The 17,056-nt window shown below is 34.6% G+C and overlaps 1 protein-coding gene across 2 annotated transcripts; it reads left to right on the forward strand.

The window, feature by feature from the left end:
* The first annotated feature begins 1,104 nt into the window (after positions 1–1,104).
* Positions 1,105–17,018, forward strand: LOC111800769 (ubiquitin C-terminal hydrolase 12). Of its 2 annotated transcripts, XM_087126056.1 has the most exons (32): positions 1,105–1,262; positions 1,545–1,608; positions 1,836–1,980; positions 2,075–2,232; positions 4,771–5,036; positions 5,109–5,327; positions 5,483–5,591; positions 5,678–5,793; positions 6,501–6,599; positions 7,802–7,911; positions 8,813–8,887; positions 9,761–9,839; positions 9,960–10,106; positions 10,205–10,285; positions 10,447–10,566; positions 11,450–11,572; positions 12,136–12,213; positions 12,879–12,967; positions 13,096–13,204; positions 13,309–13,377; positions 13,458–13,559; positions 14,210–14,265; positions 14,351–14,528; positions 14,617–14,718; positions 14,796–14,867; positions 15,026–15,091; positions 15,293–15,358; positions 15,527–15,613; positions 15,730–15,846; positions 15,954–16,028; positions 16,203–16,289; positions 16,514–17,018. In XM_087126056.1, the coding sequence occupies exons 1-32, from the start codon at positions 1,233–1,235 to the stop codon at positions 16,553–16,555; spliced, it is 3,336 nt and encodes a 1,111-aa protein (XP_086982182.1). In that variant the 5' UTR covers positions 1,105–1,232; the 3' UTR covers positions 16,556–17,018. The 2 variants fall into 2 exon arrangements, with proteins under 2 accessions (XP_086982182.1, XP_086982183.1); XM_087126057.1 differs by lacking the exons at positions 15,293–15,358; positions 15,527–15,613; positions 15,730–15,846; ... (1 more) ...; positions 16,203–16,289; positions 16,514–17,018 and having other exon boundaries at positions 15,012–15,091.
* Positions 17,019–17,056: the final 38 nt, after the last annotated feature.

The raw sequence follows: 17,056 nt of genomic DNA on the forward strand, positions 1-17,056 counted from the left end.
GGACAATCTCTCCGGTATAATTTCTGGGGTGGTGTGTATGTGTCGTGGTTGTTACTAATTTGACATAAACGACTAGTAGTTAACAAAAGCTTGTACCTGTATGATTAGCATACGCATAAAATGAACGTCCTAGGATTTATAGTTTGATGAATTGTATGTAGTATGATTAGTATGCGTTACTGCGACAATTAGACTATGGGTTATGGAGATTACTAGCCGTGTGATGAACGATATGAACGTTAATCACGTGAATTACGAGTATTGTTTTTCATATGAAAATGTTTACGTTGCATCATATTACATAACTGTTGTGTTTGTATCGTAGGACCTCATGCATCTCGTGTGACTGTTTCAATCATAGGTTCCTCTCTCAGTCACAATTTATATGTATATATATGTTTTGTGTATCTATACTTTTGTGGGTTTCAATTGTGTGAGGGTACGTATGCTCATAGTCGGAGCAAAGAAAAGACGATACAAATACTAGGTTAGTGGGTCAAAGTGCATACACATCAAATTCGTGTCGAGAATAAGGAGTAATGCACCTCCAATTATATCCGACACAGAAGTGAAGCGGAGTCGTGATAGCGACAACTAAGTTATTCGTCCAAAAATATGAATGAATTAAAAAAAAAAAAAAAGGGGTTTTGAGAAATAGAAACTTAATTTATTAATTAAAAGAAAAGTAAAAAAATCAGCAAAAGAGATATTTAATTTACTACTTTTTTTTTCAGTATTTTAAAATTAAAATCTTTTGAAACGAGAAATTTACGGATAGTTAAATAAAAAGATATTTTGTCTATCACGTGCACCCGCACGTGGTTCTCACGTGATGCAAAGTGATCAGTTTAAAAACCTTGTGTCAATTTCTGAATGGCGGAACTTATATTATACCGTATATCGTATCTGCAGCGGAACTTCAGGTCGCCGCCATTTAAATTCCCATTTTACCCTCGGCTTTTTCTTTATTGACCATCCACGTCCCTTCCTCACAAAGTAAAATTACAGGCTATTTTTCATTTTTTATTTATTTATTTATTTTTATGAACCAGCTCTCTCTCTCTCTCTCTCTCTCTCTCTCTCTCTCGCTCGCTCGCTCGCTCGAGTGTTGCAGGATCTTTTTTTTTTTTTTTTTTTTCTTTTTGGCCTTCGTTTTTCTCTTACTGTTTCAAGTTATACGTGTTTTGCTTGTTCTGTGATTCATCGATCGGACTGTCATCTTCTCTCCGTCAATGACTATGATGACTCCTCCACCTCTTGATGTAATTTAGCTAATCTATTTCAGTTTCTGTTCTTGTTTTTTTTTTTTTTTTTGTTTTTCGTACTCGTCGTCGTCTTTTGATTGTTTGTTTGTTTGTTTTGGTATCATTTGCTGTTCTTTGAATTTTGATCTTAGGGATTTGATTTTGGTTCGGACGAAAAATTGAGTTGAGAATTCAATAACTTGGTTTGTTAGATTGTTAGAGCTTTAGGGTTTCGATTCAGTCTTTGTGGGCTTGAGTTTCATCGTTTGGAAGATCTGATTTGCGTGTTTTGTTTTGCAGCAAGAAGATGAGGGGATGCTTGTACCGCATTCGGATGTAGTGGAGGGTCCTCAGCCGATGGAAGGTTTATATTTAGCCTGCTTGACTAGTCTACTATTTGAATTTTATGATCTTTTTAGTTCGCTATGGTTTTGAAGTTAATGCGTTTACAATTCACTGGAAGAGGGGATGTTTAGGGGGTTTTTTTTTTTTTTTTTGGTGGTGTGACTTCAGTTTCATCATGTGATGATCCCATTTTGTGTTGAGGCATTGATCTGTTTTTTTTGCATTTTCGCGATTGGTTTATGTCAGCTCAAGTGGAGCCTTCTGGCACCGTGGAGAACCAGCAAGTGGAGGACCCCCCACCCATAAAATTCACATGGAGAATTGAGAACTTCTCTAGGTTAAACATGAAAAAGTATTATTCTGATACGTTTTCAGTTGGCGGATATAAATGGTACGTTCTTTATTTCATTTTCATTTGCGAGATTGTAATTTGGGCCATTTAGTGCTGTAGCTAGTAGTTGATTTGAGTTTGTTGGTTTCATCAGGCGGATATTAGTTTTTCCAAAGGGAAACAACGTGGACCACCTGTCAATGTATTTGGATGTTGCAGACTCTGCAACGTTGCCGTATGGTTGGAGTAGATATTCGCAATTCAGCTTGGCTGTGGTTAATCAGGTCCATAAAAAGTATTCAATACGGAAGGGTAAGTACTTTAATCGCTTGTAAGGGAAATATTTTAATCACTTGTCGATTGATATGTTGAGTATTAAATGAAAACTAGCACTACAAAAATATTTGTGTTTTTCAGACTCTCTCTTTCCCCCCTTTTTGAAGCATGGGCAATTAGCTTTCATATGTTTTCTCCCTCTTTTCCCAAATGGTTCACCAAGTTTTTTACTTCTTTATTTGTTTCAAGTTCACCAATATAGAAAATGATACTAAATGTCCAACATGACCGTCGAAGTTATTGGAGAAAGAAAAAATCTTTCAAATCGTAGTCTTAGAGAAAAAAAAAAAAAAAAAAATGTACCAAAGACAGAAGGAGAAGGAGAAGATTAGAAATCAAACGAATGTATAACAACTTACAAGCCAAGATTCCGGAAGGATCTGTACTCTATAGGACAACACAATGATTTCTGTACATGGGAAGAAGTTGACAGTTTGAATAATAGATATGAGTGGAACTAATTCATCAATCTCACAATCAATAAGGTTTTTTGATATGAAAATCAAAATGGAATCCTCTCCTCGTCCAAACAAGGGAAATTTTTGGAAAGGGCTTCAAAATAAAGAAGGGAAATTGTGATGAAAGGAAGTAGCCTCCTTAGAGTTCTCAGACAACATTGGATCACCTTTTATGAGTTATGAATGGTGTCCAATGACCCTGATTAGGACTTAGAGTACCTTATGCCTCAAGATTCAAAGGAATAATGCCAGAACTATTTTGATAGAAGTAAAATATTTTAACCTTTTATTCCCAATGGACCACCCCCCTCAGATGGCTCGGTACAATACTTCATTAGCTAAATGCCAGTCACTTCTCTCCTCAACGACCTCCCGCAGAAAATTTCTCAAACTCTTGACCAACGACACTTTAACCTATGTTTGGATTTTGAAAAGAGATGGAAAGTACTGTGAAATTTCATGTTTGGATATCAATATGACAAAAGACGATAGTTGTTAATACTGATTTGAGGTCTACACAAAGGCCTTCTTCCTTGTAAGTTTGTTGTATTCCTTGTAAGATTGAATGGTATTTTTTTTTGCGGGGAGGAACAATTTCTTTGATTGAATGAAATAAAAAAGATTTAAACACTCCTAGCCACAAAAAGGTGTATTACGTGAAAGATCTCCAATTGATAATTAAAGGGCGAAAGACTTTAATATGAATAAGGGTGTTTACATTTACATCAATGGAGTGAATTAAAGACAACCAAATCTATGAAAGTTTAAAAATTGGTGACCATATCTCTGAAAATTCGGCCATTTCTCTCGCACCAAAGAGACCAAGACAAGCTAACCGTAAAATCTTCTTTGGACCATGAAAAGGATGGCCACAAAAATCAAAGCTAAGAGATCAAAAAGATTATGAGTTAAAGCCATACTCCAACCAAAAGTTTCCGGCATACAAGTCCAACAACCATAAGCAAAGGAACAGCAAACAATGGGTTCTGCAGGAGTCTTGTTGTTGGACAAGCACACGAGAAGGAGATATGGCACATTGCAGCATTTGTCGTTGTAAACAATCAACAGTATTAACACTTCCCATGACTAGGTTCCCTCAAAGAAGCCTTTATTTTCTTTGGATAGACATCTTTCTAAAGAACAGAGTAAAAGTTGTTAGAAGTTGGACCATTGGATTGAATCAGATCTGCCATCAAAGAACTTTCAGTAAAAGACTTTGAAGGATCAAGAGGCCAAATCTAAGAATCATGTGAGCTCCTCGAGGGTACCAATTGGTTACTTGTACTTTAATTCTTTAAAAAAACTTTGAGGATGATTGAATTGTATTTAAAAGTTCTATGTTTGTGTTTATTTTGTATATTTATGACATAACTACTTGGTTACTTCTCCTTTCATTTTCTAAAAAGCATGTATTCATCTTTCCAGAGGAAGATTTAAAAATTGTGTTATTTATGATTTGCTTTCTTTTTTCTTTTAGATTGACTTTTCTTTGGGTCAAAACTATTTATGTTTATTCCCCCACAATTTCCTATTATATAAAAGCATGTATTCATCTTTTCAGAGGAAGATTTAAAAATTGCATTATTTATGATTTTTTTTTTTTTCCTTCTTTTAGATTGACTTTTCTTTGGACCAAATCTATTTATGTTTATTTCCCCACAATTTCCTATTATATATTGGCTGAAGATTACTACTTCATAGAAATAAATTATTTGCCTCTTGGCTAGTGGAGATTACTTTTATTTTAAGTGTTTCTTGTTTGCTATTAATGATGTGGTCCACATTTAGCAAGAAAGTAAGAGAACTAGTGTTTTCAAGAGGCCTGGCACTTAAATTAGTTGACATCCCGTTTTTTATTTCATCGATTTTTTCGCTTCAATCGGTTGCGATTTTGATGCGTTTGTTAACTGACCAGAAGCCTGATATCCTATTTAGGATCTTGCTTTTAACTGAAGAATTTAGTGCATGAAGGAAAAGTGGGACCACATGTTTATGCGAACTTTATTGTTTGGGATTAAGCAATTATTTATTTTTCTCTTCATGTCTAACTATGCAGACACAAAGCACCAATTCAATGCTAGAGAAAGTGATTGGGGTTTTACATCATTCATGCCTCTTAGTGATCTTTATGATCCTAGTCGAGGGTACCTTGTAAATGACACATGTGTTGTTGAAGCTGAGGTTCTGGTTCGTAAAGTTCTTGATTACTGGTCATATGATTCCAAGAAAGAAACTGGATTTGTGGGTCTTAAGAACCAAGGGGCAACTTGTTACATGAATTCTCTTCTTCAGACACTTTACCATATACCTTACTTCAGAAAGGTATGAAAACGTTCCAAAGTTCCTTTATTTGTCTTATGGCGGGTTTCTTAATTCCTGAGTCTGTATATACAGGCTGTTTACCATATGCCGACAACTGAGAATGACATGCCTTCTGGAAGCATCCCTTTGGCTCTTCAAAGTTTGTTCTATAAACTTCAATTTAATGCCAGCAGTGTTGCGACTAAAGAACTTACTAAATCTTTTGGATGGGATACTTATGATTCTTTTATGCAACATGATGTGCAAGAACTCAATAGGGTTTTGTGTGAAAAGCTTGAAGATAAAATGAAGGTATGGTACATGATACTAGAATTTGCTTCTTTTATGAATGCTTATAAAATATAGACAATCCTATATGCATTGACTTGGCTCAATATCTTTTGACATGACTCGTGTGCATGTTATTTTATTCATCTTTTTCTTTAACAATTGTTCTTTTGGTCCAGGGAACTGTTGTGGAGGGGACAATACAGCAGTTATTTGAGGGACATCACATGAATTACATTGAATGCATTAATGTTGACTACAAATCTACGAGAAAGGAGTCATTTTATGGTACTTCTGGTTTAAAAACCACTATTTGAAATTTTGAATTGATTTAAGTTCGTTTAGCTGGATTTTTCTTTGGGTGGATTTGGCAGATCTCCAGCTTGATGTGAAAGGTTGTAATGATGTCTATGCATCTTTTGATAAGTATGTGGAAGTTGAACGTCTTGAGGGTGATAACAAGTATCATGCAGAAGAGCATGGCTTGCAGGTTCGTACTGTAGATAATTTGATTCAAACCTTCGTATCTGCATGTATTTACGTCTATTTTGTTGTTGTTTAAGGACTGTCATTCCAAGGTGTACTTCTTTGTATATTGTGGCTTTTTAACGATAAAGAAAATTTTGAGACTTTGTGTCAGGATAAGTAGGACCTGATGTAATTCTCTTTCTTATTTCTGGTGTTGTTTCTAATGAAAGCATAGCTATTTTCATTCATTTATGTGTCTTTTTTAAAATCATTTTACGTTTAATATCTGAAAAGTTGGCAACCTATCAATTGGGTATGTGTGGCTCATTTGCTCTCCGAATAATTGTCCAGATTTTATTGTTTGTTTTTTGCTTACATCCTTATAATTTCTATTTTTGTGTTTTTTGTTTATAGGAACCACTAGGTAGGGAAAACCCATTGTTTCCCTTTCCCTTTTCTTTTTCTTTTTTCATTCTCTTTTTCTTTTTGGTTTATAGGAATTACTAGGTGGGGAAACACCCATTCTTATGTAGCCTTTGAATTATCTAGAATTCACTTGGTTTATGTTATAAACTTAGTTTCTGCAAACAACCACACGAAAAAAAGTTTAAACTGGAATCCTTCTTGAATCTAGTATTCTAGAAATATGAGACAGTTCAACTTCTTGAGCTATCTGAGGAAGTAATTCTTTTAATTTACTTTTCCTGCATGAATTAATGTTTGTTTCAGGAAGCTAAGAAGGGTGTCTTGTTTATTGACTTCCCTCCAGTCCTCCAACTTCAGCTGAAGAGGTTTGAATATGATTTTATGCGGGACACAATGGTGAAGGTCAGTAATGGAAACATACCATGGCATGGTTTAGCATTAATTACTCTTGCATACATCCATTCTCTATATCTTAGTAGCTCTCGTGTATTGTTTTGATGGTGGAGATACTTGGATTTGAATGCTGATAATTTTTTTTAATCAATATGTTATTATTTTCTTCATTTGTTTTCATTTCTTCTACAGGGCTGAATAACAATTAATAATTATTGTATATCTTCGAAGTTTTCTTTTTACTTTTATCTGTATATTATTTTATAAGAAACAAGAACTTGAAATGAAAAAGAGGAAGCTATCTTATAGGACATTACTCCTCAACTTATGTTGGGAAATCAATGAGCATACTTTGAATTACTATGACTATGAGTTGAGAATTTGAATTTGCTGACCTTTTTCAGGCTTAAACCTATATAAATTTCCGGAATTTGGTTTTTGCTCTCTCTTGAATAGGATTCCAAAGTCTTGGAAGTGGTGATGCCCTCTTTGAACGGTTTGGAGTGTTAACATCAAAATTAGTAGACGTTTCAACAAAGGGTCCTGGCCTTGACAATGCTTGGAAGTGAAACTTTAGAATGGGTCTTCCCCTCCCTCTCCTATCTGCCAACTCGCTAATGATACCATGATACCTCTGGTTCCTCTTTTCCCCAGCACACTCAATGACCATTTTGTAACCCTGCCCTCTACAATAAATTAGAGAGGACTGATTGTGATCTTTGTTGCATCAACTTTTTTGAACCAAACGAGGGTTTCCATCTGTTGAGAAGAATCAAGCCCACTTTCACTGTCTCCCTTACGTTTCAACAACATTCGAAAGTCAATGTCATGTCAATTTATCTATTTGTTCATACCAAGCGTTTTTTCCCAAGGGAAACATAGTTTTAAAGCCTCATAAATAATATGAGGTGGTGAAAAGGGTGCAAAAATTTGAGATTAAGGCTCATCTGTGAAGGAACCTTCTGTTTGAAACTTGTTGGATTTATGGGCCCAACCTACTGGTGGGCCCGTTCAAAGAACTTATGGAGGTAAAAGACAATTGGGTTGACTGACATGATGTGTTTTGATTGGATCTGCAATATACAGTCAATTATTTTTCTTTCTTTTCTCGTCTCTTTTTCCTATGTATGCAGGAATGTTGCTCTCTTATATCAAATTTTCATTCAGCTGTTTTGCATCAGACAACATATTTAAGTGATTTTGACATGCAGATAAATGACCGCTATGAGTTTCCTCTTCAACTAGACCTTGATAGGGAGAATGGCAAGTATCTATCGCCTGAAGCAGATAGGAGCGTTCGCAACCTTTACACACTTCATAGGTATAGCCATGGTAGTGCTTTGTGTTGGGAGTTTTTAACGAAGATGTTTAGGGTGATCAACTTTTCAATATGTTGTCTTTGTATTTCTATAGATTTATTTTCTTATTTCCGGATTCATTTTTCCTGGAAAATTTCACAATGAATTATAAATTTTACATTACTAAGAAACACAATTTGAACAAAATAACCCCTTTCTGGTGTGAAAGTAAATCTTCCACAGCAAAAAACGCAAGTACTAAGATAGGATGAGCATAATCTAACTCTTAAAGAAAGCTTCCCAACAAGAATTAATTTTAATGAAGAGTAATTGCAAAGTTCTTTGGACAGAGAAAACCACAGAACTACATTTAGTTTTACAAGATCAAACCTTTTCTCGTGAATAAGCTTGTGCTTTCGAATAAGCATCAGTTTCTTTCTGTCTAAATACCCTGCACTATTGACTTGACCACTTTCATCTATGGAATTTTTGCGTTCCTCTTTGAGTCATGATCTCAGAGAAGATCAGAAAATATTCTTTTACAGCCTTCTAATGAAGAACCCCAAAGCCTTTCATACAAAGCCAATAGATTTCTGCTCTAGGGGCATGAAAGAATTAGCTGGCTGAAGATCCATCAGGCACAAAACACAGCAGCTCGGACTTAAATTCCAAGGACAGATTTTGTCCCTTTGACCCCTCCCTCTTCATTTATGGAGCATCCAAAAACTAAACTCATATTGTCAAGCTTTAACCGTTTCCATGCATGTACATCTTAAAGGAGCAATGATTTCCTTGCTGCTTTTAATGGCTTCATATTTTGTTCCATATTTTGTTCCTGTTATGTTTAGTTTTCTTCATATAGTTGTACCGAATTTTAAAATGTGAAGAATCATCCTCTTAACTTGTTTTAATTTTCTGATGCAGTGTGTTGGTACATAGTGGTGGTGTCCATGGTGGGCATTATTATGCTTTTATCAGGCCAACCTTATCTGATCAGTGGTATGCATGATTTTTTTTTTTTTTTTTTAAAATGAAAAATCAATTAATGAATGAAATGAAAAAGGGTATCACTCACAATCACGAATAGAAAAATTTCAGTTGTATGCATGATTTTCATAGAAAAATTTCAGACATTTCCTTTGTCACTCAAATGTGTACTGTCTCTTCGCAGACATATATGTGGGTACATTTAGTCTGGCTCCTTTTATTTGAGTTGGATTTTATGTACTCCCCTTGTATTCTTTCCACTCATTCTTCTTGCAAAATTGACATTTCATAAGAAAAGAAAAAGTGGGCCCTTGCACATATGTACATGGTAAATGTATGTGGAAGAGTGCACACAGATGTTATTTGCTCATACTTGTCCAGTTATTGTGAGTCAGAATTATCTGTATGTTTTGTCCATGATTAGGTCCTATTTCAAAATCCATTAACCATGACATGTAAATTTCCGCCTCCCTTTAGAGGGGATTTCTCTTACTCTTCTTTAACGACGGTTTATTTATCCTTGTATCGGTACAAGATTTTCTGAGGATAGGGTAGAGTTCCCGTGGGCATATATGAGAATGAGACAATGATATGGGATAATATTATATTATATTATATTATGTTTTTAGTAAGTCATTAGGGTTGGGTTAATTTGCTTTTATTGTTTGTTAGTTTGTATCTAGCGCCTGAACACTCACGGATATTTAAAAAAAATGTATTTTTGCTTTATTTTCTGACTATTTATTTTGGGGATTTTTATTCACAATGTTTATTTATTCCTTCTTGAGTTTCTTGACTTGCACTTTTAACATGCCTACAATGCATATCATGAGTACTATTTTGTTACGTAAGTTATTTGGTTCAAGTTTCATTAATTTATTTAAGGTACAAATTTGATGATGAGCGTGTGACAAAAGAAGATACGAAGAGAGCATTAGAAGAGCAATATGGTGGCGAGGAAGAGGTGATGTAACTTTCTTAATGAATCTGTCTCGCTTTCCCCTTAATTAAGTTCTTTGCTTGTTTGTCCAATTTATATTAACTTGGTTTTATTCCACACTCCAATTTTTACTTTGTTTGACAGTTGCCCCAGACCAACCCTGGCTTCAACAACACTCCCTTCAAGTTCACCAAATATTCAAATGCATATATGCTTGTGTACATCCGTGAAAGTGACAAGGACAAAATAATTTGCAATGTGGATGAGAAAGACATAGCTGAACACCTTAGGGTAATTTTAGTTATTTTGACTGTTTCTCTGTGACTAATGACTTCTAATAAAGTGTGGAAATATGTGGAAGCCAGCTGACTTTTCTCATCATCATACAGATAAGGTTAAAGAAAGAGCAAGAGGAGAAGGAAGACAAGAGAAGATATAAAGCGCAGGCCCATCTCTATGCTATTATCAAGGTTGTAGCTTCTCACTCTATTTCACGTTTGGCAATATAGATCATCCAAGGGTTGGCCTATAATAAACGAGGCTGAACTGTGAAATAAGATACTGGTAGTTTATTATGGATCATGGTGGTATCTGAACAACTTGTGCCTGATCGAATTGATTATGCTGGTAGGTTGCACGAGATGTGGACCTTCAAGAACAAATAGGAAAGGACATATATTTCGATCTGGTTGATCATGACAAAGTTCACAGTTTTCGTATTCAGAAACAGATACCGTTTAATCTTTTCAAGGTACACTGTCTTTTAAAAACTGACATTAGTCGGGAAACCTCAATGTTGCGTATGACTCCTCCTAGCTTTTTAAACTCTCCTCCATATTGATTGTTCAATGCTTGTCTTCCCTTAATTTGTTCTCATTTATTTTGAGAGAGAAATATAATTGTGTTTATGGCTTTCATTCCTCTATTCAGATGATGGTCTTTGTTTTGACATCTTTGGTATTCCATGCTCAAAAACTAGTTCTTCAAGTCTATTACTTATAACGCCTTGTGTGGAGTTCTCACTCCAAGTTTGTCTGTTCATTTTTGTAATTATTACCTTCTTTGATTAATCGTTTTGTCTTTGTACATTTTAACCTGTTTTTTTTTTTTTTTTTTTTTTTTTTTTCTCCTTCACTTGGTGGAAGATCAGGCTCTTTTGTTTGGTATTAATCATGTCTTTCATGCTTATATAATTTTGCTTTTTCCTCAAGGAAGATGTTGAGAACATTGATTTGATTCAGCTAATTTCCAAGGCTTCATAATGGTGTTTTATGCAAGCTATTTATTGTGCGGTAGATAAACTTGAATAAAACACCATTAGGAAGCCTTGAACTAATTGGGATCAGTTTGTATAGTGTTTTATTAATTGTTCTTATATGGTGTTTTAATTGAGTTCTTTATGGTGTTTATCCAAGTTTATCTTTCAATTTCTATTGTAATGATATTTTATTAATTGGGATGCTTTCTTGTCTTATCCCTAGTGTTTTTTTATGTTCTTTTTACTTCTTTTGGAGTTTGTATTATTTGAATACTTTTGTTCCTTTTCTTTATTTCGATGAATTAGTTTGTTTCTTGTAAAAAAAAAAAAAAATGACAATTTTTCCTTTTCCAATTTGATTTGTGGTGGTGTGCAGGAGGAGGTTGCCAAGGAGTTCGGCATACCAGTGCAATTTCAGCGGTATTGGATTTGGGCAAAGCGACAAAATCACACGTATCGTCCTAATCGGCCATTAACTCTGCAAGAAGAATCACAATCTGTAATAATTTTCTCTATCCTTATATTCTTTTGCAATGTCCCAGAATTCTATTTAGTAGGCACAAGCACAATGCTTGTCTTTTTTTGTCATAGGACGATTCATTTGTCATTTTCATTATCTTGAAATCACTGTTCAGTATCTTATGTTTTGGTTTTTCTTTTCTTATTATGTTTTTAATGTATTGTTAATTAGTAAGAAAATGAATTCCAGGGTTATTTAACATGCCAGCATCTAGTTGTGATATGAATTATAACGTCCAAACATTGTTTCTCTGATCCTATGTATTATAATATTTTAAAATTATAGTTTCTTTTAATAAATTCTTTCGCTTGACTCTTAAACTTTGGTGTTTTTTGTTGTCAATATAGGGAACAGATAGATTATACACTCTTTTTCATGTCACCATCATGCTATTTGCTACTGATAGATTGACATTTTAATGCCTGTACATCTCATACTTTCTTGGATTTGCCTGCAATTCTTGCTGTAGCTGGCCATTATGGTTTGCTGATGGTTCTGGTCTAACATGCAGTTCAGGCTAATGGGTAAATTTGACTTTTCAGGTTGGGCAGTTGAGGGAAGCATCCAACAAAGCTAGTAATGCAGAACTGAAGTTGTTTTTGGAAGTGGAGCTCGGATTGGTAACAGTTCTTGTATTTTTTTTTTTTTTTGTTTTTTTTTGGGGGGGGGGGGGGGGGGGGGGGGTGTTGGGTACCTGATATCTCATCTTTAAACCCATTGTTCAGGTACTTTTAGTTTGATTTAGCTACACTCATGACCCATATTATTTAGTACTTGTAATATTTTCTGTATACGCAGCACAGATATTACATGCGTACAAGTTCGTTTGTGGTAATGTTAATTGCAAAGTACACCATGTTAGATTTTTTTTTAAAAAAAAAAATTATAAAATGGTTTTAAAATATCCATGTGGTTGGCTAGATTTATTAATCTTTTCTCAGTTTCTTATTGAAACAAAATTACAAAAAAGTATTACTCATGGAATAAGTTTGTTTCAGTTACTAAGAAGAATTATAACAATTAATGTAATAGTATTTATAGATCTTTCATACTGCAAAGTGTTCTAAGTTATTCTTGGTTGTGAGGCTACAGTTTCAGATTTTAGTAACTACATGTATACATGGATGTAACTTGTAGTTTTCCTATTATATTAATAACATCAGTCCTGCAATCATAAAGTCAGACAATTTCGATTGGGGTGGGGGTAGGATGGAGACACCTGTGTGCACTTTGTATGCATAATAATATCTTGCAATCCCTGCAATAATTTGATTTCATGCTTCAGGATCTGCATCCTATTGTTCCACCTGAAAAAAATAAAGACGATATTCTGCTTTTCTTCAAGCTTTATGACCCCGAGAAAGTGGAGTTAAGGTATATGATATGTCTTCCCGTGAGTGAATCATTGTTAACTTCTGATTCTGGATAATGACATATTTCCTTCTTTTTTTTTTTTTTTTTTTTTTTTTTTTTTTTTTTTTTTTTTTTTTTTGCCGTGCCAGATATGTAGGTAGGCTATTTGTGAAGAGTTCAACGAAGCCTATTGAAATTTTGGAAAAACTAAATAAAATGGCAGGCTTTGATCCTGCTCAAGAGATTGAACTTTTTGAGGTATGTTTATGATATGTTTTGCCTTTTCTTTCCTCAATTGTTTTTGTTCCAAGTGACACATTCATCTATAAATCATTCTTAGAAGTTCATTTGTTGATCTTCAGGAAATAAAGTTTGAACCTTGTGTCATGTGTGAACATCTAGATAAAAGGACTTCATTTCGACTAAGTCAGGTAGGTATTTGCTTACTGCCCATATGATTGTGTTTGTGCATATCATTGCCACTTATCTGTCATCTCTTTGTTTTTTGCAGATTGAGGATGGGGATATTATTTGCTTTCAGAAATCCCCTATAAGTGAAGAATGCAGATACCCCGATGTTCCTTCATTTTTGGAGTATGTACATAATCGTCAGGTACAAATCCGGAAACGGCTGGCATTGCTACTATATTATGGTTATTACACTCGGGTTTTTCATTTTGTTGTGAACGTCACACCCTTAACTCAGGTTACTTGTCTTGTAGGATTAGAAAAACGGGACGCAACATTTTGGCACATATTAGACATGCAAATCAGATTTTTTGGAATATAGGAAAATTTATGGTGGTTGTGTTTAATGACAATGAAATCATACCGATTGTGGAAAGCTATTAGATCTGGAGTAGTAGGACCCATTGTGGTAGTGAGAACTTTTTATCTGTACTATGTTAAAAGGCACTTGAAGTTCTTTTTTTTTTTTTTTTTTTTTTTTTTATTTTCCTTCAAGCCCGTCTTATTTATAAGGTTTATAATAACCAACAAGGATGATCTTTTTAAAGCACCTTGTTACGATATAGGCTGATTTTAAATAATTAACCATAATTGGATTTCATTTTGATTAATTCTCACTATAGGCTGAATCCTTACCAAGTGTTGAAATGTTTATGCCAATCTTATATTACTGTTGCTGGTGCTGCATTTGTTTGTCTATATCAGCTATGTGTAACAGTAGTTGCTTGAGATTGACTGGTAAAATGATAGTGATACACATTGGATGATGCCTGTATGTGGTGTTCTGCATTCCAGGTTGTTCATTTTCGAACTCTAGAGAGACCCAAGGAGGACGATTTTTGCTTAGAGCTGTAAGTATTTCCTGAAATTTTATAGTTTCAATTGAGATTTGTCAAAGTTGACACAGTTCAATGTGCATAACTTCTCTTTCTATAGGTCAAAAAATCACACTTATGATGAAGTGGCAGAAAAGGTAGCACAAAGAATTGGACTGGAGGATTCGTCCAAAATCAGATTGACTGCACATAACTGCTATTCTCAGCAACCTAAGCCACAGCCTATTAAATATCGAGGGGTAGATCATTTGTCAGATATGTTGGTACATTATAACCAGGTAGCTTTTTCTGGATTTTAATTCCATACTCACTCTTGTATGCCTAATTGCATGATTTGGAGCTGAATTTTGCGCTATATGTTTACAGATGTCTGATATATTGTATTTTGAAGTCTTGGACATTCCCCTACCAGAACTACAGGGTCTGAAAAATCTGAAGGTTGCTTTTCATCATGCCACAAAAGATGAGGTGCTAATTGTTTGTTGCACAATTTTCCCCTTTCGGATTGTCATCATGCTTTGACCAATTTGTTTACATTGTTTCAGGTGGTTATTCACAATATTAGATTACCTAAACAGAGTACCGTTGGTGATGTTATTAATTTACTTAAAACAAAGGTATGGATTATCTTCTTTCAATTATTACTTGTAGAAGCATGATGATCAAAGTTTTGATTGGGGGGAAACAATGTCTAGTTATTCTCTGATATTGTTCCTTGGTTCATTTACGATCCTTCACATTGAACAGTGATGTTATTTTAGTACACCTGAAACAGGTTGAGTTATCTCGTCCAGATGCAGAACTAAGATTACTTGAAGTTTTCTATCATAAGATCTATAAGGTAATGATTATCTAAACTTGGAATTTGAAAGTTCCCTTGGATTGAGTTTTGATGAGATCTTCATCTGCTTTTTAACGAACGCTCGAATCGAATATTTTATGCTATTTTCATGTAATTAGTCTGAAGTTGATGTTGATGTTTAGGGCGTGATGATATTGTTTTTCCTATGCTTTTAATGTTAACTGTGGTTCCTTTTCCCAGATTTTTCCACATAATGAAAGAATTGAGAATATAAATGACCAATACTGGACACTACGTGTGGAGGAGGTAAATGTTTCCATCTGATCAATAAATTATTAATTATAGTTTTTTTTTTTTTTTTTTTTTTTTGTCCATATTGTCTGATGTCATGGTTTAGAGAGTATGAAATTGGACAGTTTGTTAGTAGTGCTAAACTTGTTGCTAACCTCATATTATTTCTGATGAAAATATCAGATTCCCGAAGAGGAGAAAAACCTTGGTCCTCAGGATCGTTTGATTCATGTGTACCACTTCAGCAAAGAGACAGCCCAAAACCAAATGGTATAAAATTTATATTCATCTTGAGTTTTCTGAAATTGCTTCCAGCAATTTGATTATCATGACTTCTTAAAGCTTTCTTGTATCATATTGTTTAAAATACATTGTTTATTCAACAGCAAGTACAAAATTTTGGAGAACCCTTTTTCTTGGTCATTCATGAAGGTGAGACCTTAGCTGATGTGAAAGTTCGCATACAGAAGAAACTTCAAGTTCCAGATGAGGAGTTCTCCAAGGTAAGCTTCTTCAACCTTCATTCTGCTGTGGAAATGCTTTTTCTTTCCCTAATGCAAATTATTTTAGAACCATAATGCTATTTTCTTTTCCAACTTTATTTCATCAGTGGAAATTTGCATTCTTCTCTCTGGGGCGGCCTGAATATCTGCAGGAATCTGACATCGTCTCCAATCGTTTTCAGGTACTTTCTGCTTTAACTGTAATTTTTGTAAGTTTTGTTCTCAGTTGTTTTAGTTGAGTTACCCTTCAAGATATGGATTAAGAACTGTTATTCTTGGTATTGACTTGATCACTTTTATTTGTTGTCTAACTTAATGAACTGATTGTAATGAATCTGTACAAATAAACAATACAGAGGAGAGACATTTATGGTGCTTGGGAACAGTACCTTGGGTTGGAGCACTCAGACAACACTCCCAAGAGGTCTTATGCTGTCAATCATGTGAGGGTCTCTTACCATCTTTTATGGTTATCTTCGTAGCAAACCCTTTTAGCCTTACTGATATAAAGCAAACAGGTTATCAAAAAGGACGTTGTTCTCTACTTTTGCACTCTTCGTAGGCCTGAATATAGAACAAGAATTTCATAGTACAAATATTAGTATGAGATTATGGGGCGATGTTTGATATTATAATTGTTAAATTTGCATAAACATTTTGTTTGCAGAACCGTGCCACATATGAGAAACCAGTGAAAATATACAACTGAACATAGGCATCTTCTACACAAAACTTGAGCCATATGAAGAGAGTCCCACTTCGGCCAATTGTGGAAGAAAATGTTAGCCATATGCGAATGAGGTGCGTATGAAGAAACAAAGCTCCTATTTGAAGTTATTCTCTAGTGTGTAGTGAATAGGAATTCAGTGATATAGTTTTTGTTTTCCCTTTTTATTTTTTGCTTAAATTTGGGTGGGGAGGTTCGTTTTTCCTCGGGCGTTTTTACTGTGTTTCGATTCTTCCATCTGAGGCTCTACCATGTGTTAATTCTAATGCACTCGATTAAAGCTTCAGCTTTATAAAAGGTTGGTGGGTTATGAAGGTCTAGTGTAATTTACCAGGTACATAACAAGTTCCTTTCCTCTTTATTTTCTTATTTTTCCATCTGAGGGGATGTATATTGAGTTTATAGATGGCACTCTTTTTGTCTCAATTCATTATTTTTACCCTCTTTTGTTGGTGCCTGCTGGTTTGTGCAACTTTTATAATC

Source organism: Cucurbita pepo, chromosome 8 (genome assembly GCF_057944985.1).
Source record: "Cucurbita pepo subsp. pepo isolate OVF chromosome 8, ASM5794498v1, whole genome shotgun sequence".
Classification (NCBI taxonomy): Eukaryota; Viridiplantae; Streptophyta; class Magnoliopsida; order Cucurbitales; family Cucurbitaceae; genus Cucurbita; species Cucurbita pepo.